The sequence below is a fragment of the Ranitomeya imitator genome, chromosome 2 (genome assembly GCF_032444005.1).
Source record: "Ranitomeya imitator isolate aRanImi1 chromosome 2, aRanImi1.pri, whole genome shotgun sequence".
Lineage (NCBI taxonomy): Eukaryota > Metazoa > Chordata > Amphibia > Anura > Dendrobatidae > Ranitomeya > Ranitomeya imitator.
The window spans coordinates 38,692,636-38,705,716 of NC_091283.1; the positions used below are offsets into that span (position 1 = coordinate 38,692,636).

Here is a 13,081-nt window from a genome sequence, read left to right on the forward strand (position 1 = left end):
TTCCTTACACACCCAGTTGTGGTGTAGTGCCAGCGAGGGTCTAATCGGACTTCAATCCCAGTTGGGGTTAAGTACGCTGACTGCTCGCTCGCGCTTTAGGTGCGGTGCCGCGATCCTGTGACGCAGCAGGATTGCTCCCTTCACGCTGGGTGAGGTTGAACCCACGTGTATATACTTTAGTGTACCGCCATATAGTCTGCTATTTACTAGCAGCAGGGTTTCTCCTGCACGGTGGACCCCGGACTGCGAACGCATCTATAACATCTTTCTTGGTGCGTTCCGCCAGTCCTAACAGAATACTAGCGCCAGGGTCTGGCTAGTAAATGGCGGACGACCAGCGTTTACAGAGGTACATCCAGCAGCTGGAGGGAAGGTTGGCAGCTCTTGAGCGTACAACCTCAGCTGTGGATGTCACTGCTGTAGCTGTTCAGGCTGCTAGTGTAGCCGCAGCCAGTTTGTCCGCTGCCACCCCTGCTCCGACTTTATCCCATCTCCCGCTTCCTGACAAGTTTGCTGGCGACAGTAAACAATGTCGCGGATTCGTGAGCCAGTGCTCCATACATCTTGAGCTCCTGGCGTCACGTTTCCCTACGGAACGGGCGAGAGTGGGATTTATTCTATCTCTCTTGTCGGGCAGGGCGTTGGAGTGGGCAACACCACTTTGGGAGCGAGATGATCGTGTGGTACAGAGTGCTCCTCTCTTCTTGGACACTCTGAAGCAGGTCTTTTTAGGACCTCGTGTTACCCACGATACCGCGCTCCAGTTGTTGACTATTATTCAGGGCACGTCCGTGGTCAGCCAGTTTGCCATCCAGTTCCGGACTCTAGCTTCTGAGTTAGAGTGGCCAGACAAAGTTCTTATTCCGGTGTTCTGGAGGGGACTGGCAGACCATGTGAAGGACGCCTTGGCCACCAGGGAGATACCCGCCACACTGGAGGAACTTATTTCAGTATCTACCTGCATCGACCTCCGTTTTCACGAGCGGAGGTTGGAGCGGACCCAGTGTAGGCAGAGGTTTCGGCTGGCTCCTACCTTCGCCAGACCTCTTGAATCTCCTGTCTTGGCGTCAGATTCCCATGAGGCCATGGAGGTTTCTCGAGCGGGACCTAAGTCTCAGGCCGCTCGAGTACCCGTGGTTTGTAAAAACTGTCATCAACTTGGACATTACGCCAATAAATGTCCGCGGCGGTCGGGAAGACGACCGCGTCTAGTAACCATTGGGGGAGGTTCACTAGACACAGCAGCATTTTCCTCCAAACTGTCCTTTAAAGGGACAATCCTGTTAGGCTCCTCCACTCTAACAGTTGAGCTTTGTGTGGATTCAGGAGCAGAGGGAAACTTCATGTTCTCTGCTTTTGCTCTACGCCATGCTATACCACTAGTCATGCTCGCCAAACAAGTTACAGTTAGAGTTGTGAATGGGGCGACACTTCCACTGCAGATCACACACCAGACAGTTCCATTCACGCTGTCCATGTCCCCTTCCCACCAGGAGATTATTTCCCTTCTTGTTCTTCCTGAGGGAATGGATGAGATTTTGCTGGGAATACCCTGGCTCCGTTTCCACTCTCCACATATTGAGTGGTCCTCAGGGAGAATATTGGGTTGGAGTAAGTCTTGTATGGGCAGGTGTGTGAGTGAGTGTCTACAGGTTTCTACTACTGAGGTACCCGCAGACCTTTCATCTCTTCCTAGGTGCTATTGGTGCTATGCAGACGTATTCTCTAAGAAGGCTGCTGAGACCCTACCACCTCATCGCCCCTACGACTGTCCTATAGACCTCTTGCCTGGAGCTGAACCTCCTCGGGGAAGAGTATATCCCCTCTCTCTCCCAGAGACGGAGGCTATGTCTCAATACATTCAGGAGAATTTGGCAAGAGGGTTTATAAGGAAGTCGGTGTCTCCGGCAGGGGCGGGATTCTTCTTCGTACAGAAGAAGAACGGGGAGTTACATCCTTGCATCGATTACAGGGGTCTCAATGCTATCACCATTAAAAATAAATACCCGTTGCCCCTGATATCGGAGCTCTTTGACAGGCTAAGGGGAGCTAAGATATTCACCAAATTAGATCTGCGGGGTGCCTATAATCTGATTCGTATCCGTGAGGGGGACGAATGGAAAACGGCTTTCAATACCAGGGATGGGCACTATGAGTACCTGGTGATGCCCTTCGGGCTCTGTAATGCCCCAGCCGTTTTTCAGGACTTTGTCAACGATATCTTCCGGGATATGCTTTCCACCTCGGTTGTAGTCTATCTGGATGATATTCTCATCTTCTCTCCAGATATTGACTCCCACCGGAGAGATGTTGGCAGAGTCTTCGAACTCCTACGGGCGAATTCCTTATATGCAAAGTTGGAGAAGTGTGTGTTTGAGCAGGAGTCCTTACCTTTCCTGGGCTATATCATCTCGGCCCAGGGATTGGCTATGGATCCTGCCAAACTACAGGCAGTGATGGACTGGCAGGAACCCCATTCTCTTAAAGCGGTGCAGCGCTTTATGGGGTTCATAAATTACTATCGCCAGTTCATCCCCCACTTCTCAACTTTGGTAGCTCCCTTGGTATCCCTCACCAAGAAGGGAGCGAATCCCAAATTGTGGTCCGAAGGGGTCTCCAAGGCCTTCGCTTCTATAAAGTCCCATTTTGCTAGCGCTCCCATCTTACATCGTCCCGATGTAGATAAGCCATTCCTTATGGAGGTGGATGCCTCATCCGTTGGTGCTGGAGCAGTCCTCTATCAAAAGGATGCTCAAGGTCGGAAGCACCCATGCTTCTTCTTCTCAAAGACCTTCACACCAGCGGAGAGAAATTACTCCATCGGGGATAGGGAGTTGCTGGCAATGAAGTTGGCCTTTTCGGAGTGGAGACATCTCTTGGAGGGTGCTCGGTTCCCATTCCAAGTCTTCACGGACCACAAGAATTTGGTCTATTTGCAGACAGCCCAGCGGCTGAATTCTCGTCAGGCCAGATGGTCCTTGTTTTTCTCCCGGTTCCACTTTACTCTACATTATCTCGCCGGGGAGAAGAACATTCGTGCTGATGCTCTCTCTCGCTCCCTTGTGTCAACTGAGGAGGAGGAGGACGAGCCTCGGCTCATTGTCCCTTCGGAGAGTCTGAGAACCATAGCTCCGGTTTCGCTTGAGTCTGTGCCTCCGGGCAAGACTTTTGTTCCCATCAATTTGCGACCGGAGGTTCTCTCCTGGGCTCATTCGTCCAGAGTGGGTGGACACTTTGGGGCAAAGAGGACATCAGAGTTGCTGGCGAGAATGTACTGGTGGCCACATATGGTTCGTGACGTCGGAGACTACGTTCGGGCATGTGTCTCTTGTGCCAAGAATAAGTCTCTCCGTCAACGGCCAGCTGGGTTGTTATACCCTCTGCCGGTGGCAGACAGGCCCTGGGAGATGGTCGGGATGGACTTTGTGGTGGGTCTGCCCAAGTCTCGTGGCTGTACCATTATTTGGGTAATCACCGACCATTTTTCTAAAATGGTGCATTTGGTGCCGCTTCCTCGGCTACCTTCTGCACGGGCCTTGGCAGCGTTGTTTATTAAACACATCTTCCGTCTTCACGGTATGCCAGACAAAATTGTCAGTGATCGGGGTCCCCAGTTTGCGTCTCGGTTCTGGAGAGAGCTTTGTCATCTTCTCACTATTGAGTTAAATCTCTCTTCGGCATATCATCCCGAGACGAATGGGTTGGTGGAGAGAGCCAACCAGACCTTGGTCACATATCTGCGACATTTTGTCTCTGCTAAGCAAGATGACTGGGCATCTTTGCTACCGTGGGCGGAGTTTGCTCTTAACAATGCTGTAGCTGACTCCACTGGACAGACCCCATTCCTCCTTAACTATGGTCAGCATCCGCGGGTACCTGTGCCCATGCCCGTGTCTTCCGCCGATTCCAGGGTGGCAGACTGGGCTGTGGAGGCACGGGACATTTGGGATTGCACTCAGGATGCCATTCGGGCTTCCAAGGAGAGAATGAGGTCCTCCGCCGACGCACATCGGCGCCCCGCTCCAACCTTTGCTCCTGGTGATTTGGTGTGGCTCTCCGCCCGTAACTTCAGGCTGCGAGTTGAGTCTACCAAGTTTGCACCTCGCTACTTAGGTCCTTTTAAGGTCCTCGAACAATTTAATCCTGTGGTTTACCATCTGGCCCTTCCTCCACGCCTTGGTATCACCGACACCTTTCATGTGTCCCTCCTTAAGCCCGTCTACATGTCCCGGTTTTCTGAGTCTTCTACTGGGACGTCGGGTTCGTCTACGGATGATTACGAGGTGAACGCTATCTTGGGGTTCAAGGTGGTTCGTGGCAAAAAATTTTATTTGGTGGACTGGAGGGGTTACGGTCCTGAGGATAGATCCTGGGAGCCTGCTGAGCACATCCGGGCTCCGCAGCTCATTGCTGCCTTTGAACGTAGCGAGGCCCAAGGAGGGGGGCCCTAGGAGGGGGGGTAATGTTAGGGGTCGAGTTCCCGCTTCTGCACAGGGGGAATCTCGAGCCACCTCCGCTGCGGTCTCCCATTCTTATCCAGCCGCAGTGGAGTCTGCTCAGCAAAGACGTCGGTCCCAGCGTCTTGCTCATTCTCACTCTGTTCTGAGAGTTACTGCTGTTTCTCCAGTTTCTGCCATTAAAGCCAGTACTGGTCAGCAGCGAGCGGACTTCTCTGGGACTAAGTCCTTGTCTGCGCATACTGAGCATGCCCAGGGTAAGATCTCCCGTTGGAGATCGAGGGTCATGTGCTCAGGCTCTGCGGCACATTCCATTGGTCCTCTTGACAGGTCTTGGAAGGGCAAAAGTCCTGTGGCCACTTCCTGTGCTGCAACTATATAAACTGCGCATGACCGCACGGCCATGCGCTAGTATTGTCTTGTAAATATGTGTGTGTGTTGTGAGTGAAAGTCGCTCTTTAAATAACCCTCCCTATTGAATGTCTGTTCGCGGAAGGTGTATGTTTGCTATCTAGCGCCCGACTTGTCCAACAGCACGAAACACACATTGCAGCGTCCTCTTGCTGTGTCCGCCTGTACGGCGCCGTGCGCTTGCCTTGCGCTTTCCATACCCAAGCCAGTGTGGTTGGTGGCGTCCGTCAGTGCGGCATTGCTCGCACTCCTGTGCATTTATATATTTATTCTTGGTTTCCTTACACACCCAGTTGTGGTGTAGTGCCAGCGAGGGTCTAATCGGACTTCAATCCCAGTTGGGGTTAAGTACGCTGACTGCTCGCTCGCGCTTTAGGTGCGGTGCCGCGATCCTGTGACGCAGCAGGATTGCTCCCTTCACGCTGGGTGAGGTTGAACCCACGTGTATATACTTTAGTGTACCGCCATATAGTCTGCTATTTACTAGCAGCAGGGTTTCTCCTGCACGGTGGACCCCGGACTGCGAACGCATCTATAACATCTTTCTTGGTGCGTTCCGCCAGTCCTAACATCAGGTGACGAGGTTAATTCGTTAGCTGGCTGCTCTATTTAACTCCACTTAGATCTTTGCTCCATGCCACCTGTCAATGTTCCAGTATTGGTCTAGTTCACTCCTGGATCGTTCTTGTGACCTGTCTTCCCAACAGAAGCTAAGTTCCTGTTTGTTTTTCTTTGGTTTGCTATTTTTCTGTCCAGCTTGCTATTTTTACTGCTGTCTTGCTTGCTGGAAGCTCTGGGACGCAGAGGGAGCGCCTCCGCACCGTGAGTCGGTGCGGAGGGTCTTTTTGCGCCCTCTGCGTGGTCTTTTTGTAGGTTTTTGTGCTGACCGCAGAGCAACCTTTCCTATCCTCGGTCTGTTCAGTTAGTCGGGCCTCACTTTGCTAAATATATTTCATCTCTGTGTTTGTATTTTCATCTTTACTGGGGGCTGCCTATTCCTTTGGGGAATTTCTCTGAGGCAAGGTAGGCTTTATTTTTCTATCTTTAGGGCTAGCTAGTTCCTTAATCTGTGCCGAGTTGCATAGGGAGCGTTAGGCGCAATCCACAGCTATTTCTAGTGTGTGTGATAGGATTAGGGATTGCGGTCAGCAGAGTTCCCACGTCCCAGAGCTCGTCCTTATTATCAGTAACTATCAGGTCATTCCGTGTGCTCTTAACCTCCAGGTCCATTATTGTCCTGACCACCAGGTCATAACAGGCAGCCAACTTGGAATCAACTGTCCTGCCGGTCTCTGAAGTAAAGCGTAGAGTCTATTACTCCCTCGGTGTTCCGGCTACCGGATCTGCGCTCAGTGGGAGTCAGCCTGCTTCTAGCTGGTCTCCCACTGGTGTTATACTCCTGTTGCTACGACTTCTGTGCTCACTCACTATGGCACACTTCCTTTCTTGTCCTTTCCTTGGAGGCTGCCGCATGGGTTGCAGGTGCAGCTCCGTGTCCTTCTTTCCCTTCCTGGGCCGAGCCCAGTCTGCTCCTCTCCTCTCCTCCTGACTGTCTCTTTCTCCCTCCAGTCAGAACTGACTCCGACTCCAACTGCCTAACTTCCTAACCAAACCCCCAGTTTTACCCAAATGTGAGGAGTGGCCTAATAGATAGAACCTTTTGCTCCCCTTGGTGGCCGGCGTGTGAAGTGTGTGTGTGGCTATGGTACCTGGCAGGGTGAACTCCTTTGGTGCCAGCAGATGTAACATCGCTCCCCCTTGTGGAAGAACGACATTACTGCAACGACCAGGACTCTGGGGCGCTGCACTATAATAATCCATTGGAACCCTAAGATCAAGTTCAAGAAGTGCCGATGGGGTGAGTGCTATTGATCACAACATATTAGGGGCCAGGAATAGAGTTGACTCCAAGCCTATCTGTTGTCCCTTTCTCTATCTAATCACTTAGGTGTCATGGTTGCTTTTTGCTGTGCCATAATTTAGTTAAATTGTCATTAATAGAGTTAACTCGAGTAATTATACTCTGATGATTTATCCTTAGGGTCACTCCACCATATTTTCTCTCATCTGAGAGATCCAGCCGATTATGCTAATCACACCCTGACCAGAGTTTGAGCAAAGACTGATTACAGTTGGGTCCAATTTTCTTGGATGAGGAGAAGATGAAAAACATGTTTTCAATCTTCTCCATTATACTAAAATTACTCTGCTTCACATTATTAATGTTAATTGCTATTATTAAACAAAGAAAATAAACATCACAAGTCAGTTATATATGAATATGATTAATTAGCTATCCATATACACACGTTACACAAATAATAAAATACAGGGTGGAGCGCGGTAATTTGCTGATTTGGGAATGAAATAAAAAAATTATGATCATTAGAAAAATTTATTTTATATTTTAATTATACTGAACAGTAATGGAATTTTTAAATTACATGGTTTTAAATAGTGTATCTGGCAAATGTCGACCTTCGCTATCCACACACTGCTGCATACGTTTTCTGAAGTTTTCATGAACTCTAACAAGCATGTCCACTGGTATTCTGCCAATTTCAGCTTCAATATTGTTCCTTAGGTCTTCCAAGGTGTTGGGACAGTTGATATACACCTTAGACTTCAGGTAACCCCAAAGGAAAAAATCGCATGGGGCTAAATCTGGTGAGCGTGCTGGCCAGTTCACATCTCCCCTCAAAGAGATAAGCCGTCCAGGAAACATTTGCCTCAAACAATTCATGGTAACCCTCGCTGTGTGTGCAGTGGCACCATCCTGTTGGAATCATGTATCGTTGCTAACATGTCTTCACAAGAGGTCCGCCGTGTCAAATAGTCCCATGCTGACAAATGTTGGACCACGCACATTTTATACGGGTGAAAATTCAGTTCATCATGAAGAATCCGGTGGAGAGAACGTCTTGAAATGCCAAGAGCAAATGATTGCTTCCGAGCAGAGCGTTTCGGAGATTGCAGTACTGCTGCTCTAACTCTCTCGATGTTTTGTGGTGTTGTAATCCTTCTCTCAGGTCCCCTTCGTACACATGACACATTCCCTGCTGTTCTGAATGCATTCACCCAATTTACAATTGATTGCCGTCCAGGAACACGTCCGCGTGGAGGAACAGCGAATTGTAAACGAAAAGCACGCTGCACTGCAATGATCGAGTGGGCATTTGAAAAATATGCTTCAACACAAAATGACCTCTCCTCACGTGTCCACTGCATGATGGCAACTGAAAGGCAGAGGAATACAAATCTCCCATCAGCCACTGTAAGCCACACCCACTCTCCCCTCTCTTCGACCGACAGTGCCGCCACAGCATGCAGTGCAAAAAAGCAAATTACCGCGCTCCACCCTGTATAAATCAACTCACAAAAATATAACAAGAATAACGAGTCTCACGGGAGCCGAGAAGAACAAAGGAACTAATTAGTGTTAGAAAGAAGATATAAAGTAGCAGAGATCCCAGGTCTTACTGTAATATTATATATACTGGACCGACACACAATTATGGCCGGGTAACTAGCTCATTCAGTGTTGCCTCCTATATATGGTCCTGTAATTAGGACATATATAGTAAAACATACAACAAATCAATTGGTAGAGAACGACGACTTTGTGGCCAATATACAGTATATGTGGACAAAAATCATATTGGCTCTTAAATTATTTTTTGTGGTCCAAGACACTCTTTTTTGAGAAATTCTGCAAGTACTTCCCGGACTCATTTCATCTTTGAGTCTATTTTCATGCAAATCACCAGTAACGAATCTCCAAGAGACCAGGTAACTATAATTCATTGAATCAATTAGGACTCATACCATGGTGACCTTCTACAAGGTAATGTTTTTGTAGACCAAAAAATAAAAATACAGGTTTGACTAGGTTTACATCCATTGTGTGCTCTATGGAGAGCACTATATTGAGGTTCCTGCCAAAATCCCTGGAAAATGTGCTTCAGGAGGAACCCGAGGTGGAGCCAATTAGCTATAATGAGGTAGATCGGTTAGTTTTTTTTCTCCTTTTGGCCTCCATACTGGGAATGTCCATTTTTCTTAAGTAGACATAAAAGCATGGTGACTACATTTTTATTTCGATAAACACTCTCAGAACAAAGGCCTGACTGAAGTCAAAGTGCCTTCATCTGCCTTATTATAGTGGAAGGCTACATTGGGGTATCCTTCGGAATCCTGTTTTTTTGTGGATTTAGATGGAAAGCTTGATGCCGTGCTCATCATAGCACATGAACCTAACTTTCTCAATTAAATATGGAAAACAATAAAAATACAGCATAAGAAAAAGTGAGCTAGATGAGTAAGTATGATCAAGAATTTGCTTAAAGAATTCTACTACACATGCTCTAATGCCAATTTCTGTTCACGTAGGTTAACACTCATTCACAATCATTGAGGTTCCTGCCTCAATTCACAAGGAACGTCCGACAAAGTCCCAACTGAGCCACTAGCCATAATGAGGCAGATGGGTCACTTATTACTCCCCTTGTCCTCCATTCCACCGATGTCTTTCTTAAGTAAACACCAAAGCATGGTGGACCACACTTGTGGAACGAAGGCCAGAAGGAGTACAAAGCTATCACGTATGCCTTAATTTTATGAATAACTCTGTCAGGACTCTGTTAGCGGTTTTGCCTTAATCTTTCTTTTCAGGGACATAGACAGAAGCCCAGATGCATGAATGGATGAGTATTCTATCGGAAGCTACCATGTAGATGACCACTAGGAAAACTTTAGATGGACATGTGATCTCCATTTAACTAATAGTGTAACTTTGGGCTTGTATACACATGGCTGCCCTCAAACTTCAAGTAATATTGAGCTATAATTTGACCACTATGTGGTATGTAACTAATTTCTAATGGTGACACTGAGAGGTTAGTGCGATGCAAATCTGGCTGTATTGATTGCATAACACTGCATGCCTCAGCATTCCAACACCAAGAAATAAAAGTCAAAGAACTATAGAAATCACAGGTTGTATAGACATGTTAATGATATAAAAATTCTGAAAATGTTAATAAAAATATCATAATCATAACATCTCAAATTATTCAGCATTGAGTATGAACGCATACATACAGAAATATACACACTGTATTTACACACTTTGGCTGCTATCCTTTAGGTTACACTGTTCTACATATTTTCAAACGTTGTAAGGTTCAGTTATGAAATGATCCATTTCATCGTGATTTTGACCTCCTGAATTTAAATCCGACATTGACGATTTCTAGTTGGCTTTTTTTTCTATGATATCAAAGAGTTTTCCTTTCACTGCTACATATAATTAATTCATACAAGTTTCAGTGCTTCGAAACATTACTATTTTGGCAAATATAACGATGCAGAATATTTTGACACGCCAATATTCTGATATTTATTGAGAAGAAACTTAGCAACAATTCAAATAACTAAAATATAGCTGGTATCGTTTCTCCTTATGGAGAGTGACATACCATCTCTGGCTTGTCAAGGTAAGGAGGCTTATTCGCCGTGCAATGCTCCTCTGGGAAATATAATATGCAAATTGCCTCTTCTGAGGACTTAAACTCTATAGCGCCACCTATTGGAAGTAGCGATCCTACAAGTCACAATCAACCCTCTAACGAGTCATGGAATATGACTTAGGATAAAAGCCAAATCAATATCTCAATTCGCAGACACGGTGTTTCGGGCTGTTGGCCCTCGTCAGTGCGATGTCAATCTATCCTATTCTATTTATTCTATTCTATCTATTCTATTCTATTTTATCTATCTATTCATTCTATTCTATTCTATCTATCTATCTATCTTTTATCTATCTATCTATTCTATCAATCTATCTAGTCCATTCTATCTAGTCCATTCTATCTATCTATCTATCATCTATCTATCTATCTATCTATCTATCTATCTATCTATCTATCTATCTATTATCTATCTATCTATCTATCTAACTACAGTATCTATCTATTCATTCTATTCTATCTATTGTATAAATCTATCTATCTATCTATCTATCTATTCATTCTATCTATTCTATCAATCTATTCTATCTATTCATTCTATCTACAGGAAGTTGTTTTTATTTTCTCTGTGTGCACTCAACTTTATTGGCATGCACAAAGAGAAAAAAAACGCATGAAAAAATGCACCAAAATGCGGCAAAAACACACCGAAAATGCACCCAAACGTTTTTGGCCCAGCTTCTTTCCTGCCAAGATGATCAGGTTTTGCTGCAGAAAAAAAAACACAGCAAAAACGCCCTGTGTGAACTTACCCTTACTGTGAGCAGCTTGTGTTGCCTAAACGTGCAGTGTCTCTAGAATTGTCTCCTATCAAGCACATCTGGGACATCACTGGTCAGCCATTACACAAGGAGCTGCCAGCAGTGGATTTTGATAATCTTCAAAAGTGCATTCAGCCAAGTCTCTGCCACTGCCCCCTATGCCTGTTATTGTCTGCAGAGCTGACTTAATGTTAGCAGTGCTGCAGCCAATAACTGAGTTCAGCAACTCTGTCTGACTTGATGAGCTGCCCAGGAACACTGAGCTCACTGATTGCCTTCAATTTGGTCACCATGACAGCAACGCTGCAAACAATAACAGACACCAGGAGCAATGGTGGAGACTTAGCACTGGAACCAAGGATGGTAGGAAAGCCCACTTTGTTTTTATAAAACGTATGACAGTTAGAAGGTTTTTTTCAGTATATACAGATATTCATTATGCAAACTAGGGGGCAGGACAGTGAGGGATCAGTGACCTGTCAGCAGTCTGCATTATGAATACCTAATAGGAGCACCACATGAAGACCCCCACAACCCCGCCCCGGGAACACAAGCATATCATTAACTCAAAACTGAAAATAAAGATTAAAAAACAACCACAAGACAGATTTCATCACCAGGTATCATTGTAATCAGTATAACGGCACCGACCTGACACTGTATGTAGGATACTATGCACAATCCTGCAAAACTGCATTTGAGAAATTCTCATTGTGTTGTGTTCCAGGTATTATCAAAGGAGGATGTAAAAATTAATCAAAATCAAACAATCATCACCTATTTCATCATAAAGGGAATATCTGATGTTCCTGAGCTCCAGGCTCTAATATTTATTCTCGTATTACTAATTTATCTCATTCTTCTTTTGGGGAATATGAGTCTTCTTCTCCTGGTCTGCCTAGACTCCCATCTTCATACTCCTATGTATTTCTTCTTGGCCAATCTGTCGGTACTGGACATGACGTCTTCCACTGTAAGTCTACATAAGATCCTTCTAATGTTCATTACTGGAGACAACACGGTGGTCTTCTTTACTTGCCTGGTGCAATCATGCATATTTGGATCTTTATCAGGAAATGGAGTTTTCATTTTGACAGCCATGAGCTACGACCGATATGTGGCTATTTGTAGGCCCCTAAATTATAAACTTATTATGAACTTCAAGACATGTCTTCTGTTGGCCTTGTTTTGTTGGACATTTGGTTTTATACAAGTCAGTCCTTTTCTCTGGGTAATGTTCAAGAACTCTTGTTATTCCTCCAATGTGATTGACCACTTCTCCTGTGACCTTGTCCCCATCAGAGATATTATATGCAATCATAAGTCCATACTGGAGAGACTTTCCAATATACATGGAATTATCATTTTTGCACTTTTTCCATTTTTACTCATTTCGACTTCTTATTTTTTTATCATTAGGACCATAATAAAAATACGTTCCAATATTGGTAGGAGAAAAGTCTTCTACACGTGCTCCTCACACCTTGCGTTAATTATGTTGCTCTACGCGACTGTCATCTTCCAATATACAGTAACGAGTAATAGTCTGGGCTCAAAAAAACTGGTTTCATTGCTTAATACAGCAATCGTTCCTGTGCTAAATCCATTGATATATAGTCTGAAGAACAAAGATGTCAAGGCTGCATTTAGACGTAGACTAGGGAAGTGTAAAGCTGATATTTTGCGAATTGTAGATTAAACTGTTCTAAATATGGAACTTGTGGGTTATTATTTTTATAGGAAATCTCCATTTAAAAGATTTTACTTATTTACAGCAAATTTTAGTGGACTGGAAAAGATTAATACAGCTAATAACACTGATATCAGTTGGATCTGCCAACAATATAAGATCAATGTGGACTAGCAGATCTTCTCAATATTTTTTTAAAAGAAAAACATATTTTGTCCAGGATGAATTTTTTTT

The 13,081-nt window shown here is 45.3% G+C and overlaps 1 protein-coding gene across 1 annotated transcript; it reads left to right on the plus strand.

Moving 5' to 3' along the window:
- The first annotated feature begins 8,694 nt into the window (after positions 1-8,694).
- On the plus strand, positions 8,695-12,856 carry LOC138666210 (olfactory receptor 6C1-like). The gene is made up of 2 exons (XM_069754450.1): positions 8,695-8,712; positions 11,885-12,856. The coding sequence occupies exons 1-2, from the start codon at positions 8,695-8,697 to the stop codon at positions 12,854-12,856; spliced, it is 990 nt and encodes a 329-aa protein (XP_069610551.1).
- Positions 12,857-13,081: the final 225 nt, after the last annotated feature.